The sequence below is a fragment of the Clarias gariepinus genome, chromosome 1, assembly GCF_024256425.1.
Source record: "Clarias gariepinus isolate MV-2021 ecotype Netherlands chromosome 1, CGAR_prim_01v2, whole genome shotgun sequence".
In the NCBI taxonomy this organism is placed as follows: domain Eukaryota; kingdom Metazoa; phylum Chordata; class Actinopteri; order Siluriformes; family Clariidae; genus Clarias; species Clarias gariepinus.
In genome coordinates this window covers 19,043,204-19,067,050 of record NC_071100.1, presented here as the reverse complement: position 1 = coordinate 19,067,050, position 23,847 = coordinate 19,043,204, and the positions used below count along the sequence as shown (strand labels likewise).

General features: G+C 37.0%; 1 protein-coding gene across 1 annotated transcript in view; it reads left to right on the top strand.

Moving 5' to 3' along the window:
• Positions 1–23,847, top strand: part of LOC128520578 (titin-like) — a 200,846-nt gene that overhangs the window by 7,552 nt on the left and 169,447 nt on the right. Inside the window, exons 3-4 of the mRNA XM_053494878.1 lie at positions 2,363–2,626; positions 5,764–6,036. Of these exons, the coding sequence (XP_053350853.1) occupies positions 2,363–2,626; positions 5,764–6,036 (537 nt within the window). The remainder of the gene's footprint in view (positions 1–2,362; positions 2,627–5,763; positions 6,037–23,847) is intronic.

The window sequence follows — 23,847 nt, the reverse complement described above, 5'->3', positions numbered from 1 at the left end:
TAAAAGGACTGGTATTGTTAGAAGCGTTTAAAGATTGTATTACAGAAATTTTTTTTTGTTTTTTTTAATTGAGCAAAAAGTCTTGTCTCTCGGTGATGATGCTGTTTAGGCCGATAAGCTCATGCTCACGCAGAAAACTGTCTTTTTACCTCCGCACCGTGATATTTCGTGATATTAAACGTAGCCCCAGAGTTTCCATAAGCGCATAATGAGACTCAGGAATGCTTCTATTGTCACGAACCTGGACATTTTATCGCTACCTGTCCCACATTAACGCTTAAGAACCAGCGGAAAGTACAGAACTCTGAGCCTAAGCCACTGCGTATCCTGAGAGATACCGGAGCCGCTCATTTATATTGGAAGGTGTCTCGCCTTTATCTGACCAGTCTAGTTGTGGTGCAGATGTTTTAGTTCAGGTTATTGAACTTGGTGTGGTGAAAGCTTCATTACATACAATTTATCTTCACTGTGATATAGTGTCTGGCTTTGTTCAGGTTGCAGTCCATCCTCAGTTGCCAGTTAAAGGAGTTTCACTTACTGTATTTTAAGTAATGATTTAGCTGGTGATAAGGTTTTTCACTTGCCTGTTGTAACTGACGTTCCTGAGATGAATGAAAGTGACGTCACATGAGTTTCCATCTGTTTTTAGCACTTGTGTGGTGATGCACTCAGACTTTCAGATTTGTTTACATCTAGTGACAATCCAGTGTTTGAAGATGAGTATTTGTCCCTCAGTGTGTTACAGTATTAAATCTGTTAAAAGGTTACTGGCAAGTTCCTTTTTGCATCTGGAATCTCTGACTTTATTATCTGGGACAGTTTCCATGAGTATACCGTGATGGCATTAGCCAATAGAAAGGCACGTGGTATTATTTCCTGATACTTTGCATGCACATGTTCGTACTGTGTATTTTCTTGCCTTAAGAAAGCTTCTTTAACATTGAACTTAGCAAAATGTGAATTTGGTCATGCCACCATTGTGTACCTTGTGATAAACAGGTAGGACAAGGTACAGTTCGCCCACTAGGTGCCAAATTTAAGGCAACTGTTACACAAAACAAAAAGAGAGCTTGGACGCTTTCTCTGCATGTCAGGCTATTACAGAAGCTTTTGACAATTTTTCTCTGATGTTATTTTCCAAACATATGTCATTCGATGGTGTTTAATCGTGCAAAGTTTTAACATGAACATTAGAAAAGGTCTGAAAATGTCATGGCTGTCTCATTATTTCAGTGCCATGATGATAATTGTTGTGAACAGGAAGTTTTGCCTTAAAGGAGGTGGTGTTACGATATTGGATATATATTTGTATTCTCTGCAGAAGGGTAAAGAGTGTGTGTGTGTGTGAGATGTGTTCATGTGCTGATGGTGTTGGAGACAGTGATGTCACTGATGTACTTGCTGATGTAGATAGTCACTGATGTCATGTTCTCCTCCAAGTTACTGAATCACCGTTAGTTACAGTCTCTCTGAACATGTGTCAGTCAGTGTGATCTAAACAGTCCTGATGTACAGAGACGCTCCTGCTGGGAAGTTTGGAGAAGCTCACTAGAGGTGTGTGTGCTGGAATTACTGTAACAAAACAGAGATGTGATGTGAGTAGTGGAGATGAGGGCGGGGCTTTGTCTGGTACACGCCGGGAATGTTTGTGTAAACAACATCCAGTGTGTTTTCTCCTCTCACTGCAAAGTCCACATGATGATGGAGTTTAGGAAACACTGATCTGAGATCTGCATGGTTGAAATCTCCGGCAACGTTAACCAGTACCAGCAACTTGTAGTACTCAGTCTTAAACACCGTGTATACACTGTGACTCATTTAGTGCTGTAACAGTCAGGGTACGACCCACGTGCACACACACACACACACACACACACACACACACTACTTATTCATACTCTGATGCAGCACTAAACACATCCACTATGGCAGTGACTCAGTCAGTCGTGTCACAGGTGTGTCTCTACACTGTATTCTCTCTAGAGACAGAGACACTGCTGTGACGCCCTCAGTTTAATAGCAACAGGGTCGGGTTAATTATCAGAGAAAGACTGATTTACTGATTAAATTAGTGTACGAGAGCAAACACACTGTAGTTTAGACACAGATAATGTAGAAGATGTGAATTGTCAGTACAGTAAGATGATTATTTAGTGTCGAGTCTGTATTTAAATTGTGATCTACATTTACTTCATCAGTAGTGATTGTTGTGTGACAGAGTTTAATCATTTACATGTGAACAGATTTACTGTATCTACACTCTCAGTGGGAACAAACGTGGAATTTAATTTTTTAAATGTTAATACTTGATTAAGTAATAGATGAAGTTGTGTATTTATTTCAGTTTATCCCTTTCTTACAGAGATTAAACCTGTGGTGATTATAAAGCCTGATACACAGGTGTACAGAGGAGAGAGAGTGACTTTCAGGTGTGACATACAGACAGGAGGAGACACTGAGTGGACATATGAGTGGTATAGAGACAATCACACATTCTACCCATACAGCACAGCACAGGAGTTTACAGAAGATTATTATTACTCCAGTGTTAAATACACCTGCAGAGGGAGGAGAAGAGACTCTCAGCTCTCACAGATCAGTGATCCTGTTACACTCTCTGTATCAGGTCAGTGTGTGTGTGTGTGTGTGTGTGTGTTATTACTTGTTAATGTAAAACTTTTTCACTAGTTTTAGATTTAGTTTCAGATTTTATTGTAGAAGGAAACAAAGTCTAATTACAATGTTTGTCTGTTTACTTTTGATTTTCACTTTCCTCTGTTAAAGTAAACTAATGATTTAATTTGTTTAATTTGTATTTGCTTTTACAGTAAAGACACAAATGATTCACTTCGACCAAGTATTTATGCAGCATGGTTCAGAATTTGAGATATGATTTATTAAACATAATTTGAAAAAAGCTAATTCACAGACACATCAGACTTTACACTTCGGCATTAATTCCATGATGAAGAAAACACGTTAAACTGCATATAAACTGTGTACAGAATAACTTGCATCACTGTAACATTTACAATCAACAGTAACTCTGACTCTCTCCTGCCAACACAAACACATACCAATAAATAAAGATTCTTAAAGTTACTAAAGAGTCACAGGTGAAAAGCGTTAGATGTTTCCTGCCCTGTGTTCAGTAGATCAGGAGATTTAGACCTGAGATGTCACAGCTACATGTGGACTACAGGGACTTTGGTGTCTGACTTTGATTGATTCCAGTTTTCTCACGTTCACTGAGACGTAACTGATGCCAGTGTTGGGCGTCTCTGAGCTCCTGTAGGTGAAAGAGGGCAGTTCGAGTTTCCTCTGAGTGACGTCACTAACTAGTGAGAGGGAATGAGCACTGAGGAAAAGTGAAGGAACGATGGGTTTAAAAAGAAAAGAAAAACACTTGAGAAATCACTTTCCACTTTAATAAACTGCTATTAAACAGTGACATTACAAACACTGGGATTCTGGGAAAGTTGTGTGTGAATGTTTCGCTCAAAATGAAATTTACCAAAAACAGAATCATGTCTCAGTTACACTCAGTTCTAGTCCTGAACTTAAACCTGTGGTTCTCAAAGTGTGTGGCGCACCCCACTAGTGGGGAATACAGACATGACAGGTGGGACGCAATGAATTGGAGGGAATTAGTGGAGACCTATGTTAGAAAGGTACCTATTCTAATTCATGCTTTTCTTTATTGACAATAAAGATCAGACACTCGAAACTAAACAATCACACGCAAAGAAATGGATCATTAATACAAGTAAATTAAAATAACATCAGACAAACAGTGGAACCATAGTGCAACAATAACGGTTTAACGTCGGCATGTTAATTGCAGAGGAACAATATATAAGGAATCATTCGGTATTATATATGTTATTTCATTTATTCCAATGTGTATGCTGATGTTTCTGTATTTTTGTTAAACATTAATATTTTATCAGGCAGTACTAGTCTGGCATTTCTAGTTTCCAGTGTGGTAACAAAGTTGCTTTTTGATCCTTCAGGCGCTGAACAGAAGGGAAGATCAATATCGTTCTACGCTTTTTGTTGGTGTGCGGCATTTTGCGATGATCCCTAAATCATTTGTTGCGCCGTAGAGAATAATAGTGTTTATGCTTTTAAACATGTATAATTTAAGGTGGATGGAGCTTAAAAACAATGTAGAGAGGAAATATATCTGGGTATCTTATTTGCGGGTTTATTTACGCAGCTATTGAATTCGGAGATGCGAATATTAAACTAACTTTACCGCGGACACAAACCGGGTCAGTGGTGTATGTAGTGAGCATAATAACGTCAATGGATACATTTGTTACGTGGACCACAAAAAAGCAGGTGATTCAGCACTATCAGCCTAATCAACCAAAAAGCCAGCCGAAAGGAAAACATGATAAAGCCTATGTTGCGCTAGGATTCATGGTGGAGATGGTGGGGCAGAGGAGAGACCCGTGTGTGTTTTGTGTCTTAAACCGCTGGCAGCAGACGGCATGAGACCCAACAAAGTAGGAAGACACTTAGAGACAACACACCCCAGTCACGTTAATAAGCCACTCAACTTCTTTGAAAGAAAACTCTAGATAAGTGACAAAGTAAGTCTGTTATAACAATTGCAGGTGTATTTGATCTGTTTTAAACTTATTTGATCTTATTGGTTTAGAAATTGATATTTCAAAAATAGTACACTTGGCCGTTTTCGTTATCATTTTGTTGACAAGTGGGGCTTGAAAATTCGCCCACCCCCTTAAGTGGGGAATGGCAGAAAATGTTTAAGAACCACTGACTTAAACCAACTTTTCTTTCATGTCAGACTTTCAACATCAGTGTTTTAAAGAGTGACCTACTGAATTTTATTTAAAACATGATTTTAAACTGGAATCATTCTCATTTTATCCCTTTTGTGTTTAAACTAAATTATTATTCTTTACTAGTATGTTTTAAAAAAGGTTGAATTTAGGTCTAAATAAGTAAAAACACACAAATTAGGTAACTGTTGTGGTCAGGTAGTGATGAGAAGTTTACCTGTGAAGGAAGAAACAGAGGATTCACAAATCGTTTCATTCACTGTTACTGATTTTATTACATTTTCTGCAGCACATGATCAGACTATTTAATCTTTAATCAGATATTTAATTGTTACAGACATTAATTGTTAGATAGAGTTTTGTATGGGAGACGTACGGTGGCCCAGAATGGCAAGGCACATCTCATCACGTGTGTGTGTGTGTGTGTGTGTGTGTGTGTGTGTGTTCCTCAATTGTGTGTATAGTTTCTGTTGTGTGTGTGTGACGCTCTGTTACGTGTCCTCATTATGTACATTTATTTATGTGTTTGTCTGTAAGGTGGCGACACTACACTGATTTATTCACTTTTAGACAAAACAAGTTTAAAAAATATTATTTCTAAAGTTTTCCAATATTTCTTTCAGTAAAGATTTGCATTTTGTGTTCTATGTTCCCAAAATAATTTTTGCTTCATACACACATTAAGATAAATTGATATAGAGAGATTAGAGAGTTACATCATCACATAGCAGTTATTGTCTGACTCTCGCTTTGATATTATTGATGCTTTACATTTAATATCTCTACAGATTTTCTCATTATTTAAATAACTTAAACATTCATAAACAATGTGACATTAGTCCTGATGTGTTTAGTGTCGTCACTGAGAGAGTAATAGTTTTTTTTTCCTGTAGAGGTGATTTGTGTAGTAAAGACTACTTCACATTCTGATACTGTATTTAATCTCTAACAGAAAAACCTGAACCTGTGATCACATCAAGTCCTAAAGGAGACGTCCTGACAGGAAACTCAGTGACTCTGACCTGTACACTCAAGCTGCAGTCTGCTGGATGGAAGTTTTACTGGATTAAAGACTCCCAATACCTTAAGACTAAGACTGATATAAACTCCTACACTATCAACCCAGTTAGTGTCTCTGATGGAGGTCGATACAGGTGCTTTGCTGGAAGAGGAAACCCTGAGTACACCACATACTCCAGTCATGAACTCCGGTTAGACGTTACTGGTGAGTAAGCGATTTTCTCTCAAGTGATTCTGCACAACACTAATGACATAAACACCATGTGATCAGCATCACAATACAGTAACATTTACACAGTTAGACACAGAGAAGTGTTTCCTGTAGATGATTGTATTAAAGTTAAAGAGAGACAGTGTGAGCACGGCTGAGCAGGGCCGGTGTGAGCTGAGCTGGAGATCAAGTGGAACAACACTAGTTTAGATTTAGTGGAAAATGTCACAAAAACCTGTAAAACTCTTTTAATAAGCTGCTGAGAGGCTGTTTAATGGTCTGTTGTTTTTTCTGTCAGATTAAACATGATTTGTGACAGAGATTAGAGATTCAGGGTCTATGAGTTATGAAAAGCTCTGTGGGTGGGTGGGTGAGTGAGTGAGTGAGTGGATCTCAGCTGTCCTCACTATACAGCTGCTCAGGATTCTCTCTATAGTCTCTCTGTAAAACGTGCTGAGGAAGTGAGAAGGGAGATGAGATTTTCTGCTGCTTTATCACCTGCTCTAAAGACTTTGGGGTTCTCAGCAGCACATGTACCTCTGCAGTCATCCACGTCTTCTGGTTGCATCATGTGGTGATGGTCTTGGGGACAGTGATGTCACTGATGTACTTGCTGATGTAGATAGTCACTGATGTCATGTTCTCCTCCAAGTTAGTAAAATCACCATCAGTTACAGTCTCCCTAAACATGTGCCAGTCAGTGTGATCTAAACAGTGTTATGCTGCTTAATCTTGAAAATCACACAGGATTAAACCTCCTCTATGGTGTTTCAGAAGGGCAAAGGACACCTTTCCTATGTGCAAGGTGGTCGAAATTCAGCTTAAAGTTTCAGTAAATAATCATCTTCATTAAAAACAAGAAGCTCATGCACAGTTTAAGGTTGTATCAAGGTTTTTAAAAAAATCATTACATTTGCCTCTTTTTGTCTCTAAGACAACATAATATAAAGTTTTAACATGATTTTTCCCAGCCAGAGTATTACTGATTTTGACATACACGTACTGTATATATATTGAAGAATAGACATCAATCAAAAGTACAAAGTGGATATACTGTGTTTTTTCCTGAAAGGAACAGGCTCTTTTACATTTCTGCATTGGAAAATATAAAGGTTAAGCTATATATTCAGCCAGAACGAGCTCACTCTCATACATTAATTATGATTTTTATCCCTGTGCCTTTTAACACCTGCCTACAGTAGGTATTCATTCTACCTGATACCACTTAAGTTAGTCTAATCCACGACATATTTTAGGCATGCTCACATTTTCACATTGTTTCTACAGCAGAGGTTTTTCATATAAATCAACTGGGTTTCAAGGATTCATACGCAAGCTTGTCTTTGCTATGTTGTTTAATCACTAAGTAATACAAGAATCATCTATTTTCCTCCATGACGGCACATTGTCCTGTGTTCCTTTGCTGCAGTTTGAGTTCGGTTACTTTAAAGAATTTCTCACTGAAGATGATCGCTGTTCTTGTTGAGTGGTAAACACTTGGATTTTTGTCATCTATGTCCAGGCGGGGATTTTAGTCTGTAGCTGTTGAAAGTTTAACGGTGGTACCCATTCTCGCATGGAGATTGTCTCTTCATCATGTGATTTCACTAGCTGACACTGCATCTTTTCGGTCAGGGCCATTTCAATCAGTCTGGTGGTTAATCCCCTGGGGCATGGCATGATGCAACACCCATGCAGCACAAGGACACAGATGAACGCTTCGATCGGGGGTTTGAAATACTGTGTGCTCTATGTTTCTGTTTTTCCTCTAACTGCACTGTTTGTCGACTCAGTGTTTCAAGGCGATGCTCTTTCTTCTAGTCGCCCCTTGTTGTCAGGCTCTGCTTAGGTTCAGGTACTCTTTTTCAATGGCTGGTGTGTATTCATGTGCCTCTTTCGGTGACCTTCATGGCGGTCTGCATTGTCAGCAAGATCTAGAATGGACCCAGCCACCTTTTACCTCTCTAGCTTTTCCTCCTGAATTCTTTCAACATGATCCAGTCTCCTGGTTTTAGGTCGTGCAGGACGGCCTGTGTGAGCTCAGGAAGAGCGTCTTTTACCTGTTTATGGACTACAGACAAAACAGAGGACAGGTTTGCACAATAAGCCAACAATTCATCCTTACATTTGTCCATGAGTTGTCTTGAGGATCCTGGAGGTTCTGTGCCTGTGGACCTGCCAAACAGCAACACTTTTGTTGTAGTGTGCCATTATCTCTCTCCACTTCTCCCACACTGGCTGGGTGATGAGCACAACATTGTCTTAAATCAATGCTCAAGTATTCACTTACTTGTAAATATAAAAAAAATAATAATTAATACAAAATAAAGAAAAATAAAACAAATTAACCTGCATTTTGTCTTTGGTGTAGGATGACTTTCACTCACACACACACACACACACACACCAGTTTACCTATAGAGTCTCTCACTTTACTGCATTCACAGCAGTAGTGCAGAGTTTCCACTAGTACATGTAAAAAAGGGGGCGTGGATCATACTTTACACATTGAATTTTATCAGGATTGTTCAATTGAACCAAACCTGGACAATCCCAAATTTACATATAAAATTTTCTCCTGTTGCACTCGCGTCAACCTCCAATTTAAATCGGCGTGACAAATCAGGAGCCAACAGCACTGGGTCACTGCAAAGCAAAGACATGGCCCACACAAAAGCATGTTGACAGTCATCTGACCAACAAAAAGGTGTCTTTGGACTGTAAAGACCTGTTAAAGGTGCAACAACAATAGAAAAGTTCTTACAAAAACATCTGTAGAATGTAACAACCTAAGAATCGCCGCAATTCACGTCGAGTGGTAGGAACGGGGTACGACAAGATTGCAGTCACTTTAGCCTTAACTGGTTGCACTTTGCCTTGACCAGCTTGCTTTCCCAAATAAGTCACGGTTGCTTTTGCAAATTCACACTTCTTAAAATTGGGTGTAAGAGAAGCACTCAAAAGTCTATCAAAGACCACACAAAGCGTTGACATGTGCTCAATCCAAGTGTAATTGTAGACCACAACATCATCCAGATATACCTTACATCTCTCAGCACTAACTCCATTAAACGTTGGAATGTAGCTGGCGCGTTTCGCAACCCAAACACCACCCGCGTATACTGCGCAAAATAATCGGGTGTAACAAAAGCAGCAATCTCTGAGGCACGCGGTGTTAACGAAACTTGCCAATATCCTTTAAGAAGGTCTAGCTTTGTAATATAGCGAGCAGTTCCCAAAATGTCAACACAATCCTCAACTCTCGGCAAAGGGAAAAAATCTGCTACAGTGACAGCATTCACTCTTCTAAAATCAGTGCAAAACCGAACAGAACCATCTTGCTTTGGCACCAACATGCACAGAGAACTCCAGGGAGTTTTGCTTAATTTGGCAAAATTATTTTGCAAATATGACACCCCTGTTTTCATGACTTCCCTCTTGTCAAAACCAATGGAACTTCCTCATTCCAATCGTGCATGGTTTCAAAGCAGTATTTGTGTAGCATAGATTTTAATGTCTGGTGCCAGCGTTCCAAAGCCTCTTGTGATTCAGGGTGGTAGGCACTAGGAACAACGTGTGAAATTTCCAACTCTTGCAACGTTTTACGAAAAAGCTTAGACATAAAATTAGATCCCTGATCTGACTGAACTATTTTTGGCAAGCTAAAAGTTGTAAAGAATTTCAGAAGAGCTTCTGTAACAGTAGCAGCCGTAATTAAACTTTTCGCAAAGGTATCGCTTCAGGAAACCTCGTTGTTACACACATAATTGTAAAGAGATACTGATTACCAGTTTTCGTCCGTGGAAGTGGACCCACACAGTCCACAATAACCCACTCAAATGGCTCACCAATTGAATAAAGTGGCACCGGTGAAATCGTCTGATTTGGCTTACCAGCCATCTGGCATGTATGACATAGATTACGGGAAACATCAGATTTTAAACCTGGCCAAAAGAAATGTTTTAAATTCCGATTATACATTTTTGTCACCCCAAGATGACCCGACCACAGATGATCATGTGCCACTGTTAATAAAAATAAAATATTTTGACGAAATTGCGTAGGAACAACAATTTAATTAACGTCCTTCACAGTATGTGCATTCCAATTATGCATCAAAACTTTATTGTCCCAGTAAAACTGACTGTTTGACGATCGCTGTATAGCAACATCTGCACTCATGCGACACTTCTTAAGTGTAACATCACTGTGTTGAGCATCTACCAAGACTTCACGCAAGATGAGTAAAAATGCAACTGTTTCTGGTGCAAACAAGAATTCAACAACTTCAGCCTTATCTGGTTCTTCATCTAAGAACTTTTCCTGTTCAAAAGCATCTGCTAACAACATGTCACACAGTTCAACCTCCTCCTGCTGAGATTCCCTTTTTAGCTGTGCTCTGGTTGTCACTGCACTGCTGGAAAACACTTCAGGAGATTATCAGGGGACCCATCATCAGATGGCACATCAACAACATGTACAACTGGCATAACTTTCCCACCAGCTATGTCATTCCCCATGATAAAATCAACTCCCTTAACTAGCAATGAGAAGCAAACTGCCACATTAAAACATCCGGACACCAAATCAGATGTAATATTCTAGTAGTAGTAGTCTGTTAATAGTCTGTTTCACTTCATATTTTATGAAGTGAAACAGACATAAAACCCATTTCAATTCCCTGTACAATAGTACTGGTACCACGAAACCATGAGGTTTCTGCACAAAATGGCAGCACATCTGCTAAAATGAAGCATTGATAACCTCTGGTATCTCGCTGATCATCTGCTCCTGTCAGAGACACAGAACCCTCAAAAATAAAAGGTTTAAAACAATCTTCATTACTTACATCATCAAAAACAACCTCGGCAGGCACAGTCTTCAATAAAATTACTGGACGCGATTGACCTACCACATCCTGTCTCATATTTTTTCTTTTCAATTTAAAACAGTCAGCAATCACTTTCCATTTTATGACAGTATCCACATTCCCCCCAGAATTTAAATCTTTTCTTCTAAAATCGAGTAGACTAGTTTCATTGCCTTTCTGCGGAACAGACATATATTCTGGTCGATTACAAATAAACAGCGTTTTATGCATGAACGCAAATTCAACAGCAAGGATTGCGGCTTGTTGTACAGTATTCACTTTTGGTTCGTTTAGATAAACAGCCGTACAATCAGGAACGCAGTTTTTTAATTCTTCAATCAACATCAGGTTTCGTAATGAATCATAGTCAGTAACATTACACGCTTTAATCCACCTGTCAAATAAAATACTCTTTTTTCTAGAAAATTTGACATAGGTTTAAGACAGCTTTTTTAGTTGTATGAAAACGCTGTCTATAATGTTCACAATGTACACATCACTGTAATCTAACTAAACGTATTTTTAACCGAGCTTCTCCTTAAAAAAGTCGGTGATGCAGCCGTCACCAGACAAAACACTCCAAAAAATAACTCGTTGAATGAACATAATTAAATTATAGAAAGAATTTCCACCTGACTTATTGGCTCTCTTTCAGCATTAAGCAATTTTGTTGGCCCAACTTAATGTTCTTAGGTTCAGTCAAATTAATTTTATTAGGTTCATTTAACTTATTTACTACAGCTGTGTTTAAGATAATTTAACACTGTTAACATAAATGAAAAGCGTTGGTAAAACAAATTTTTCAGTTGTAAATTAAGTTGATCCAACTCAAATAAATTTAAATTTTAAGCCCTGGGGTCCGTTCTTCGTACGTCGCTTGACACATCCGAGATAAACTGACACATCTAAGATCAGATCATCGTGCTAATTACGATCCAGCTAATTCGGTTCTTCGAGCTCACCTGTTGTTGATGATTAGAATAGCTGAATAAGGTTGTCTAGGATTATTGCGCGCTCGTGCGTTGGTTTAAAAGGCGATATGTATCGAGAGTAGAAACACTGATCACAAGCCCTTCGATTGGTTGACGTAATGGAAAAAGAGCGGCTCATCTTTTTTTTGTAACACGTGTTATGCGCTGAATGACCCCCCCCCTGCCATGGATTCCCCCCCCCCTACATAATCGCTATCAAATATTATATTAGAACATAAATTCATAGGTTAATGGTTTACAAATTACAAATTACATGAGACAATAAAATACAATAAGCAATATGAAAATAAATATGTTGTATACAAAAAAAAAAAAATATTATGTATACTTTTATATTGTTTAATTTATAATAAAATTAGTTTCGTTCAATTTATCATTATAAAATATTTATTTTTGATATATATAAATATTTATTTGCATATTTTTATGACAAACCCCTGAAAAATAAATGTGTTACAAAATAAACATTATTCAAGAATTTGTATTAATGGTCTTGACGGCTGTCTCGTGCCTAGGGTTTATTATAATAGTAATATCATATTTGATAACAATAAACCTATGAATTTATGTTCATATATAATATTTGATAGCGATTATGTGTGTGGGTGGGGGGGGGTCCATGGCAGGGGGCATATACTTTTTTTTTTTTCCACGTGAGTCAGTCATGCTCTTTAACCAATCAGATGTGACCTCGCAATTTCAACCAATCATAACCCGACAGGAGCGCAGGCTAAATTCCGTTTACATGAAATAAACCTGCTTCCGAGCAGGTTCAAGCTTACGGATATGTTGCTATGACAACAAATGCTAGAAGCGCATCGAAGAACGAAACAATCCAAGATCAGGACAAATCCACAACAATTAAATCCAGCTAACTAAGTTAGCAACGTACGAAGAACGGACCCCTGGTCAACAGAATTCTGTGAAGGAAGGAAACAAGACAAACGGGATAAAACGGAGATTTTTATTTTACACCAGCAGCAACTTACAAATGAGGTCTCAATTTGAAAAGATGTACAAAACATAAAACACCTCAAATAAGTATTAATCATAGAAAAAAAAAAAAGATTATACACCAACTGAAACGTTTTGTACTTGATAACTGTACGTTATGACTTTTAAATATGACCGATAGATACGGTTGGTCAGAAAACTCTTGAAGTCAGATGCAGACAAGACACTTTTCAGTCATAAACATTAGATTCAATTAAAATTCATGATACTTAATTTAGCAAATAAAAAATATTTATACTTTCATACGCTATACGCTTCACAACTCATGAGAACAGACCAAAACCAGAACCAAACTGCAGATCAAGCATGCACATATAACCGTCTGTATTTTAAGTGTGATTAAAAATACAAGAAATAACTTAAACCAAAATAACGTGACTAAACATCGCTAAACAGCAGGTGACATTTATGTTCAGTATTTCATTGTCTATTTAGAAATATGGGAATTAATTCCTGCTTTTCCACACGCCCGCCAAACGTTTGTTTTCTCAACACGCTGTGTTCTCTTCTCGCGATGTCTTCTCGCGATGTTTGATCCGATATTTCCGCTTTTCATAGTGACAAAATCTCTTTGGTTTATCTCAACATGATTGAAAAAAAAAAAAAACCCACACAACATTCACACACTGGATTTTTAAGGAAAAAAGAAAAGTAGATAGGTAGGTCAGTAGGTAGCTTTCTTTACATTTGCTGTAGTATCTTTTTAAAACTCTTCCCCAATTACCACTCTCGTGGATTAGCAACAGGTGCGTCAACCTTAATGGGGGTGGGGATTGGAGAGAGAGAGAGAGAGCACACACGTGCAAGAGCAACAACAAAAAAGACCAATAAGGAGACACTGTACTAACTCCAGAGAAAAAAAAGAAAAAAACAGCTCAGGTCGTAACAACTTGAATATCACTTTTATGAATGAAAACTTAAAATTATTTTGAAGAATTTGAAAGTGACGCCATCTCATTGGTTTCTGATCCATTACTTTTAAAGTTTGTTAGTATAAGGACATTACAGGCTTGATAACTGATTGCAAGGCCTGGCCACAGAAACAAGAAAGACATATGTGATAGAATCATAGCATGTATATACATTTGAGCTTCTTTGAGACATGTACATGATCTTATTATATAAAAACAGTTTAAATTTGTCTTAATATTCTTAGTCATTTTCCTAATATGTGCATCAAATTTATGTTTAGAGTCTACAATGACCCCTAAATACTTAAAGTCACTAACTTCTTTATTAGCACTTAAAGAAAAAGCATCAGTACTTGATATGACCTTTCCATTTATATTTAGTTTGGTTATGCACTGTAAACCCGAATAAGTTGGCATAACTCAAAAGATTTGAGGTAATCATTTACATAATTTTTTTTAAGTAATGATGTTTCCAGTTTTAAGTAAACAGAACTATCAGTTTATAAGTTTGTTGTATATATATATATTAACACTTAAAAAAACACAATACATGAAATACCATTTTGGAAATTTATTTTTAAACAATGAATGCTCAACAAACAACTTAACTTTTATATTAAACATGAGCAGCATAATATGCAACATAAGAACAATTAAGTTTGTTTTTAACAACAAAAGCACCCTGTCCCTGCAAAGTTCTAATTGATTAAAAAATCTAAATTGGCATCTGTGAAGTAAGGCTGTAAAGCATAAAAAAAGCTGGAATAAAAAATGCAAAAAAAAACTAAAATCTTTAGCAAAACAAACATTTTCAAAACATTCTGTTTCAATTAACTAATCTTTCTTAACAGAAGAGCTGCATAAGTAAAATATTAGGTTTTCCCTTAATAAAAAAAAATAAAATAAAGATCTACATTAACTCATTCTTTAAGGTTTGCAGGCTAGCAGACAGTTTCCCATCTTCCATGCCAAGCAAAACTTTTTGCACAAATTCAAAGGTTTTTGCAAGTCCTTCAGGATAATGTATGTCAAGAGAAACAAGAATCCAAACAGGACAAGAAAGGCCTCCGGAAGTTGCCTTTGGGCAAGCATAATTGAAACATTCATTGGGTCGTTATGCATCGGAGCAGTAGTGTTGTCATGGATGACGGTGAGTAGGGCCACTGGAGCATCTTCAATCTGTACTTCAAAATCATCAAGCTAAAAAAAAAATCAGAAAAAACAAAAAGAACGTTAGAACATAATCATTATTATTGGTCCCATATTACTTGAATCACTAGAAATAATAATATTAAATGTCATAATTTACAAAGTGACAAACATTTAAATAACTAATACAGCACCCCTCACCCTTTGCAATGGAACAAGGAGGTCTTAAAAAATCCCAAATCTTTGTCATGCAGGAAGACTGGAAGAGCTCTGATGACAGTAGTATGCAGTGAGTTGACATCATGCATTTCCTGTGAAAATTAGAAAATAAGTAAGTTAAGAAAATCACAACGTACATATGGAAGTTATATTTTGCCAACCATGACCATGAAATTTTTAATGTTTTGAACCACTACTGTATATACAGTACCTGTTCATCATGAACTTTCAGAAGATTAGCCAGGGCATCTGCAGTCTTGCCAGTCTTAGATGCTTTTTGCCGGAAAACTGGCATCAAACGAGGTAGTTGGCAGTCCAGTTCTGAATAAAACTTGTGAGGCAAGTTCTCATTTGTGACTTGTTGGTAGTCTGCAAACAGCTACAGTACAACAGACAAAAGCAAATTTTACAAAATTAACCCATATTGTATCATATAAATTAAGCAAAAGATACAGTATACATTTTTTAAATTGTACTTTTTTTATTGTCCTTTTTGAACATTCTATTGACAATAACAAACTATCTGCTAATACTAATATCTGCTAAAATTTAAGTTATCGTCTAACAATAGGCATTCGACTTTGCAAGTACAAGGCAACTTATTGTATTCTACTTATACTCTACTACACTGAAAAAAATTAATCTGAGATGTTGTAAATGGAGCATAATTAAATCTGTGTAATCAACAATAAATAATCAAGTAGAACTTAATCTGCATTTGTTAAGAATACAAGACAATGTGCATTTTTTCCTTAACATATATTTTTTACGTAATCCCTGACAATCTTTTTAAATGAACACACACAACAAGCAATAATCTTGTTCATTTTACTCTGTTTAAATAAAACTGCCTCTCCATGAAAAAGGAATGGGAAACCCCGTATCAAATTAAAAGTGTACCAAAGCCTCATTGCAGTAGAAACCAACTCTTTGGAGCATTCTGTTCACCTCGTGTGCTAAAAGTTTTAACAAGCAGAAGACGACCAGTGGATTCAGGCCCAGGTGCACTTTGAAGGAACTGTGGATGTTCAGGAGTGTATGCACGGGTTGTTTTTTCTACCCAAGCGCTGGGTTGCCTCTGTTGGGTCATTTTTCTGGGTTATTTACAGAGAGTTGGGTAGTTTTTGTGTAACCCAGCTGCTGGGTTGAAGTTTGCTTGGCCCCTCCCCCAAAGTTCACCGGTGGATTCAGCGGCTGTCAGTCAGCTTCGTGTCTCTCTTGAGCTCCCACACCGCTGATGACGGTTCATCCTCCTCGGGCATTTAAGGGAAAATGGCGTTAAATACAAGGTCTGTATACACATGGTCACTCACCTAAGTCACATATGACTGAAAATTATTACTATATGTGAGATTTATTACTGTTACTGTGTTAAGGTTACACTTAAACTTTCAGGCTGGTCTGAGGTAAGATAATTTCACTGACAATGGCTGCTATAGTTAGCCAAAAAACCCCACCTGTGTGTGAAAGAAACGGATAAGATGTCTGAGCTTTTTATCTTTCTCTGTAGAATTTTTGCAGGGTGACGAAGATGGTGAATTGATGAATGAACGCTAAACTGTTAACTGTAGTGCTAGCATGACGCAGGCATTTAGTTAGGTTGCTAGCGTTAGCAAACAGATTAACATTAGAACTTTATTAATCTCACTGCTTGAGAGAATAAAATGCTGGGGTGTTACAAAACACTGATCGTCTCACAAATATGCAGACCTGCTAACCCTCCCATTTTCACTAGTTAGTAATTTACTCTGCGGTCAAATTTCTCCCGAGGTATAACAATATTTTACACCTTTCCCCCTTTGATAAGTATGCAAATGTATTACCAGTAATTGCATGTAAGCTAACCAGGTAGCCCTCTTTAACCAAAGTTGCTTGTGACTCAGGCTAAATTAACTAGTCAACGCGCCAACTACAGGGAAAAAGTACCACAGCTGAACAGATAACTACTAGATGGAAGTATTAATATTTGGTTGACTGTAATGTGCTAGTATGACCCCAGCTATGACATTTTTTTTGGTAATTAGCTTAAAATCAACGCAGACCACAAGATCAACTAGTCTGACAAAAAAAAAAAAAAAAAAAATTATCCTAAAAGCCATGCTTATTTCGCTGTTTTATTGTTGGTAGTAGCTGTCTCCATGTTTTTGTTTCAGGTTACCTATACCCTATCTTATTGGACAGCTTTGTCATTTTTTATTTAGTATCAATCCTATTAAATACTAAATTAATAGTTTTTTTCAGTTTAATCTTTGCTTTTCAATAAAATGTTTACTTTCTTTCATTTTTTTCTTTTTAAGGTTGGAACTAACATGGCTGAAGTGTCAATTCCATACCCCTACATCCTGACGTTGGGAGATAATGACCAGCGCTGCTCTCAGGCATTCGTCATTCTGGTGGGACAGGCTCTGGAGCAATGCACACTATTCGGGGAGGTTGATGTGTGCTTAAAGGCATTTAATATTTTTGACATTAACTATCCAAAGCAGTGTGCTTCTGTACAGGACTTTTTGTAATGTTGCTATGAAATAGCGAGGCCTACTTGAAAAGTCATAGACAGTGTTTGTATGTTAAAATGAGACCAGGGCTGGATAGTTTTGTTCTGCAGAAAAGATATTTGGAGTCACAGAGATCCTGCTCTGTAGAAGCTCCCTCAGCCTATTTGTGCAATTACTCCATTCTGCCCTTGTGAGTAATAGTATAGTAATGATGTTATGTCGCTGTTGATTATCTGCTCTTGTGCTTTTGAAAAATAAATATTTTTTCTAAGAACATTTAATAGGATGTTGTTTATTGCAAATATGTATGGTTTACAAAACTTGGAAGTTTTTTTTTTTGTAATAGACCAGTATATCAAAGTAATTTAACTGTTTAATAGACATGGGTATTTATTTATTTATTCATTTATTTTTACAGATTCACTATAAACAAATAACCCATTTTGCTGGGTAAAATTAACCCAGCATTATGATTAAATATGACCTAGGATTTGGGTTGAATATTTAACCCATCTTGCTGGGTTAAACAAATAACCCATTTTGCTGGGTTAATTTAACCGAGCAATATTTACCCAGTATTTTTAGGGTGATTCTTACTTCAAGTTTTGTGCTAGATGAAGTTGCATTTCAAAGTACAAAATTACACAACTGGTATTTTAACTATAATATATAAGAAATGCCTAACTAGATAATGTGAGTATATATAACTTTAAAATGAGACTAGGACATTTAAAAATAAAACAAAGTAGGCCCCACTCCAAGTAATGTGGAAACTTAAAAAAAAATAGTTAAATTTCAATTAAAAATACATATTTGAAACTCTTAAAGTTAAGTAGAGCATGGACCAAAAGAATGACTAGGGAAATTATTAAATTAAGTAGGGTTTACTTGCGAAATAAAATAGACTTAACTAGAAAAAATTAAGTAGACTTTACTAGCAAAAAAATATGTTTTACATAAAGAAATGTAAGTAGTAAATACAAAGAATAGTCTTGTTTGAACTACATAATTATCTGATGCAAAAAGTTACCTTAATTTTTTTAAGTAGATCAGGCTCGATATTTTTTTCCGTGTAACACTCAGAGTTAGTAGACATGTAGGTGCAACAATCAAGCAGTCATATAGCATATTTCAAGTTACATACAATACTCAAGCAAGGATTCTCTTTACAATATGTGGATGTGTACAATTACACAGTATGTTTAAGCTATAAATATAAATAAATAAAAGCTATAAATACTCAGGTTTCATTAAACTGTTTCACAGTATAGCAAAAAAAGAAAAAAAAGGTAAGAGAGAAAAAAAGAAAACTATATACATCCAGGGTAAGAACATGTGTCCTAAATTAATTCCATACAAAATAGTACATATTTTTTATTTATTGTTTACAGCCACAAAATCAGGCCTTTTTTCTAATACGTATTTAACCCATTTCCTCCATTTTCCCAGGAATGTATTCTTCTTTAAATTGACCAATAATGTGATCTTTTCCATCGTATAAATCTCTAAAGTCACATCTATCCAATGATCTAAAGTTGGTTTCTCTTGGTTTAACCATTTACGTGTGATTGCTTTCTTGCTACCAGAAGCACACCCATCAAGTATTTATCATCTGCTGTTACTATCTGGATATATACAATCAACAAAAATATAAACGCAACAACATATAAACGCTTTGTTTCTGCTCCGATTTTTCATGAGATGGACTTAAAGATCTAAAATTCATTCCAGATACACAATATTACCATTTCTCTCAAACATTGTTCACAAATCAGTCTAAATGTGTGATAGTGAGCACTTTTGCTTTGCTGAGATAATCCATCCCACCTCACAGGTGTGCCACATCAAGATGCTGATGACCATTTGCCTCAGGCAGTGCAACACATCTTCTTCGCATAGAGTTTATCAGATTGTCAATTGTGGCCTGTGGAATGTTGGTCCACTCCTCTTCAATGGCTGTGCGAAGTTGTTGGATATAAGTGGGAACTGGTACACGCTGTCGTATATGCCGGTCAAGCATATCCCAAACATGCTCAACGGGTGACATGTCCGGTGAGTATGCTGGCCATGCAAGAACTGGGACATTTTCAGCTTCCAAGAACTGTGTACATGGATGTATGGCACAACAATGGGCCTCAGGATCTCATCACGGTATCTCTTTGCAGAGAACACCTCTCCAACGTGCCAGACGCCATCGAATGTAAGCATTTGCCCAATCAAGTCTGTTATGGTGACGAGCTGGAGTCAGGTCAAGACCCCGATGAGGACGACGAGCATGCAGTTGAGCTTCCCTGAGACGGTTTCTGACAGTTTGTGCAGAAATTGTTTGGTTATGCAAACCAATTGTTTCAGCAGCTGTCTGAGTGGCTGGTCTCAGACGATCTTGGAGGTGAACCTGCTGGATGTGGAGGTCCTGGGCTGGTGTAGTTACACGTGGTCTGCAGTTGTGAGGCCGGTTGGATGTACTGCCATATTCTCTGAAACGCCTTTGAAGACGGCTTATGGTGGAGAAATAAACATTCAATGCACGAGCAACAGATCTGGTTGACATTCCTGCTGTCAGCATGCCAATTGGACTACTCATGATGTCAGATCATCTTGATGTGGCACACCTGTGAGGTGGGATGGATTACCTCAGCAAAGCATAAGTGCTCACTATCATACATTTTGACTGATTTGTGAACAATGTTTGAGAGAAATGGTAATATTGGGTATCTGGAATTAATTTTAGATCTTTAAGTCCATCTCATGAAAAATCAGAGCAGAAACAAAGGTATTGCGTTTATATTTTTGTTGAGTGTAGTATACAGCCAAAATAGAGCAATTTACTTTCCAGAGGTATGTCTCTTTTAAAGATATGTTCAAGAGCCTCTTGTATTTCTTTCCAGTATTCTTGAATATGTAGGCATTCTCAAAATATATGATAATGGTTTAATTCACTACATCCACAATTTCACCAACATTTTGGAGAAATATTACTGTTTTTGGCCGTTTGTACTGGTGTTTTAAAATATCTAATAATGTTTTTCCGACAGTATTCTTTTCAATTTAGTGAACTAGTTGATTTCCATTGAAATTTCCATATATTGGACCACTCTTCATCAGTAAAGTTTATTTCACATTCTGTTCTCCACTTCTCCTTAACATAAATTGTAGAGTGTTTTTTCACATTTCCCGAACTCTTGTAAATCTGAGAAACAATATTGTATCTTATACCTGATGTGTATGCCCTCTTAAGCAGGTCTATCAGTCGATTCAAATTATCTTCAAGTTTTTTATTTTTTTTGGTAATAATAATAATAATTTCTAACCTGGAGGTATCTGTAAAAGTCCTGATTTTTTAGAGAGAAAATAAAAAATCCTTTAGTAGTTGAAAGCTTAAAATGTCACTTTTCTCAATAATGGTGCAAAAACAAGTAATTCTCTTTTTTTCCCACAATTTAAATCTGTTATCCAAACTGTTTGGGGTGAAGTCAGAATCATAAGCAATCCATTTCAAACCTGTACTGTATTTCAACAAATTATATTCCATTATTACTGTTGTTCACCAGATATTTAAAGTGATTTTTGTCCATGGGTCTTCTATAATTTCTATATATTGTCGTGATTTGCTATCTCTTAATATGGCTTTTATAGGGATATTCTTTGAAATATAACTTTCCATATCTTTCCAGGGAGCATGATAATATGGGTTACACCAGTTCACCATGGTCTTAATTTGTGCTGCTGTATAATAATCTTTTAGTGAGGGAAGAGCCCATCCTTCTTTATCCTTTGGCATAGCAAAGTTTTAAAGCGCACTCTGGGCTTTTTTTCTTGTCAAATGAATCGAGAAAAGATTTTATCCCATTCTATGAATTGTTTTACAGTTATTTCTACAGGTAAACATTGAAATATGTATAGAAATTTTATACAAAATCAAAAAGGTAGGAAAGACACAGTCCATGGAGAACAATATACAAACAAGTAATGAAAACTCTAAGAATCTGACAAACATACTGAACTTCCAAAATAGGGGTCTCACACAACGACCCTGAAACAAGCTAGTGGTGAAATCTAGCATGGAAGGGATGCCTTCTCTTCCACCGTGGTGATCAGGGCCCCCCAGGTTATCGTCTTTACATGAGATAGGTAAAAACATAACTCACGTGTCTGACGTAGTGTGTTGTCATAGAAAAACAAAGAGAAAAGTCAGATCAACACGTAACTGGCAGTTTAAAGTTTAAACTAGTGAACGATCTTCAGCATTTTCTAGTTGTAGATGTCATAACGTTAGGTAGACTCCAGTTATCTTCTATATGCCTGTAGACGATCTCTGACATCTGTCGATCTTGGGGTCTTTTTAGCTCTTGTCTTTTGTTGTGTCGCAGTCTTCCAGGTCGTATGTTCTAGTTGTTCTATTAGTGATTCAGTCAGTGGTGTTTTCTCCATGTGGAACCCTCTTTTCACCATACCCAGATACGCATCTTCGGCGGTATGATAGATGTGAGTCCCGTCGTTATAGAACACGCATAGTCTTTCTATAACGAGTATGGAGTTTGAAATCGGATCTTCCTATCTTTCAGCTCTTTTTTCACCTCCGAATATTCCTTTCGTTTTTGAAGAACCACAGGAGGATAATCTTTTTTTGCCCATGCTTTCTAAATCACTTCTTCTTTCATTTTGTACTTGAGGAATTTCACTATGATCAATCTTGGTCTCGCATTCTTCCCAAATTTTGGTACAAGTGCCCGATGGGCTCTCTTTACATGCAGTCCTGTATCCTCGCAGCAGTGACTCGCAGCAGACACATCATTTTTCTATGTCCTCGGGTACGTTGTATATTCTTATATTGTCTCTTCTTGACCTGCCTTCTTGATCAATCTGTTTACTTTCCAGCTGCGACTGCATCTTAATAATTTTTTTCATCGTCTTTTCTATATTTTTCACTCGCGTTTCAATTTCTTTAATACGATCTTCCGCGTGACTGATCCTTTAAATCGTCTTGTTTAATTCGATCTTGATTTCATTAAGTTGACGGCTGTTCTCTTTTCGAAAGTTTTTTCCAGATTTGTTCCAGATCGATCTCCGCACTATCCGTGTTAGTGCAAACGCATGTGCTGCGCCTGCGCCTCCTTGCTTGCTGTCTACCTTCAATTTTCAAGGCGTCTGTGTTAATTTTCTTGCTCTTCTCTCGTTTACATAGTTATCCCGCTATTACAAACTGTTTTAACTAAAAATGTTTTTTCGTTCCCCAGGTGTAGGGGATCTGTTAGTTAAATCGTCAGTGGAGGCAATGGACTATGCTGCCATTCTCTCAGTCACCAGAACCGGAAGCTCGTAGTGTTCATTCTCAGGATGGCCTTGGCTTCGTTTCCCAGCATTGACAGCTACAGATGTCGCCATTAAGACTGCGCATGTTTTCCCACGAGATGCCTTAATTTAGCGTGCGCCGTTATCAAAAAGCCGGACCAAGTACAACAATGAATTGGGTATAAAGTTAAACTAAAACAATATTGTTTCCAATGCTGAAGCAAACATGATTTTTTTTGTTTTTTTTCCCCCTGTGCTTATAGTTACAGTATTATTTTTAATAGTGGTATTTTTAGATTTGTTAGTTATTTTTTTACAGTAAATGAACAGCTCTCTTCTCTCTAATCCACTCCTAAACAACAGTCTCCTATTTCCCTGTGTGTGTGCTGCAGCCTGTGAATGAATACACGCAGCAGAGACATGAGGGAAATCTAATACCGTATTATGTAGTGTCCCTTTTTCGGCGGATTTTTCCGCTACCGCAGATCATTTTATCAACTTGTAATATATTCATTTTGTGAGTATATTAATATGTGATTTCTCAACATTTCAAAAATTTGATTTGAGGGGGCTTAAGGCTTTTTATCATGTTTTTTGCTGTTTGTGTCCAGCATTGAATAATTATTTCATCCATTATTTGACCACGGCTGGGAATAAGAGCTGGAATATGATTGTGAATATATGACTGAAATAAATAAAGCTGTTCTTTGCCGTGCGGAAACCCGCAGCTCGGACTTTCACTTTACAAAAGGCAGCATTTTAATTAAAAGGCTGCTAATAATTTATCGATAAAATGCAGACATTCTCAGCCAGAAATGCACCAAAGACAAATACATGTGTGTATATATACAGTGGTGTTACTA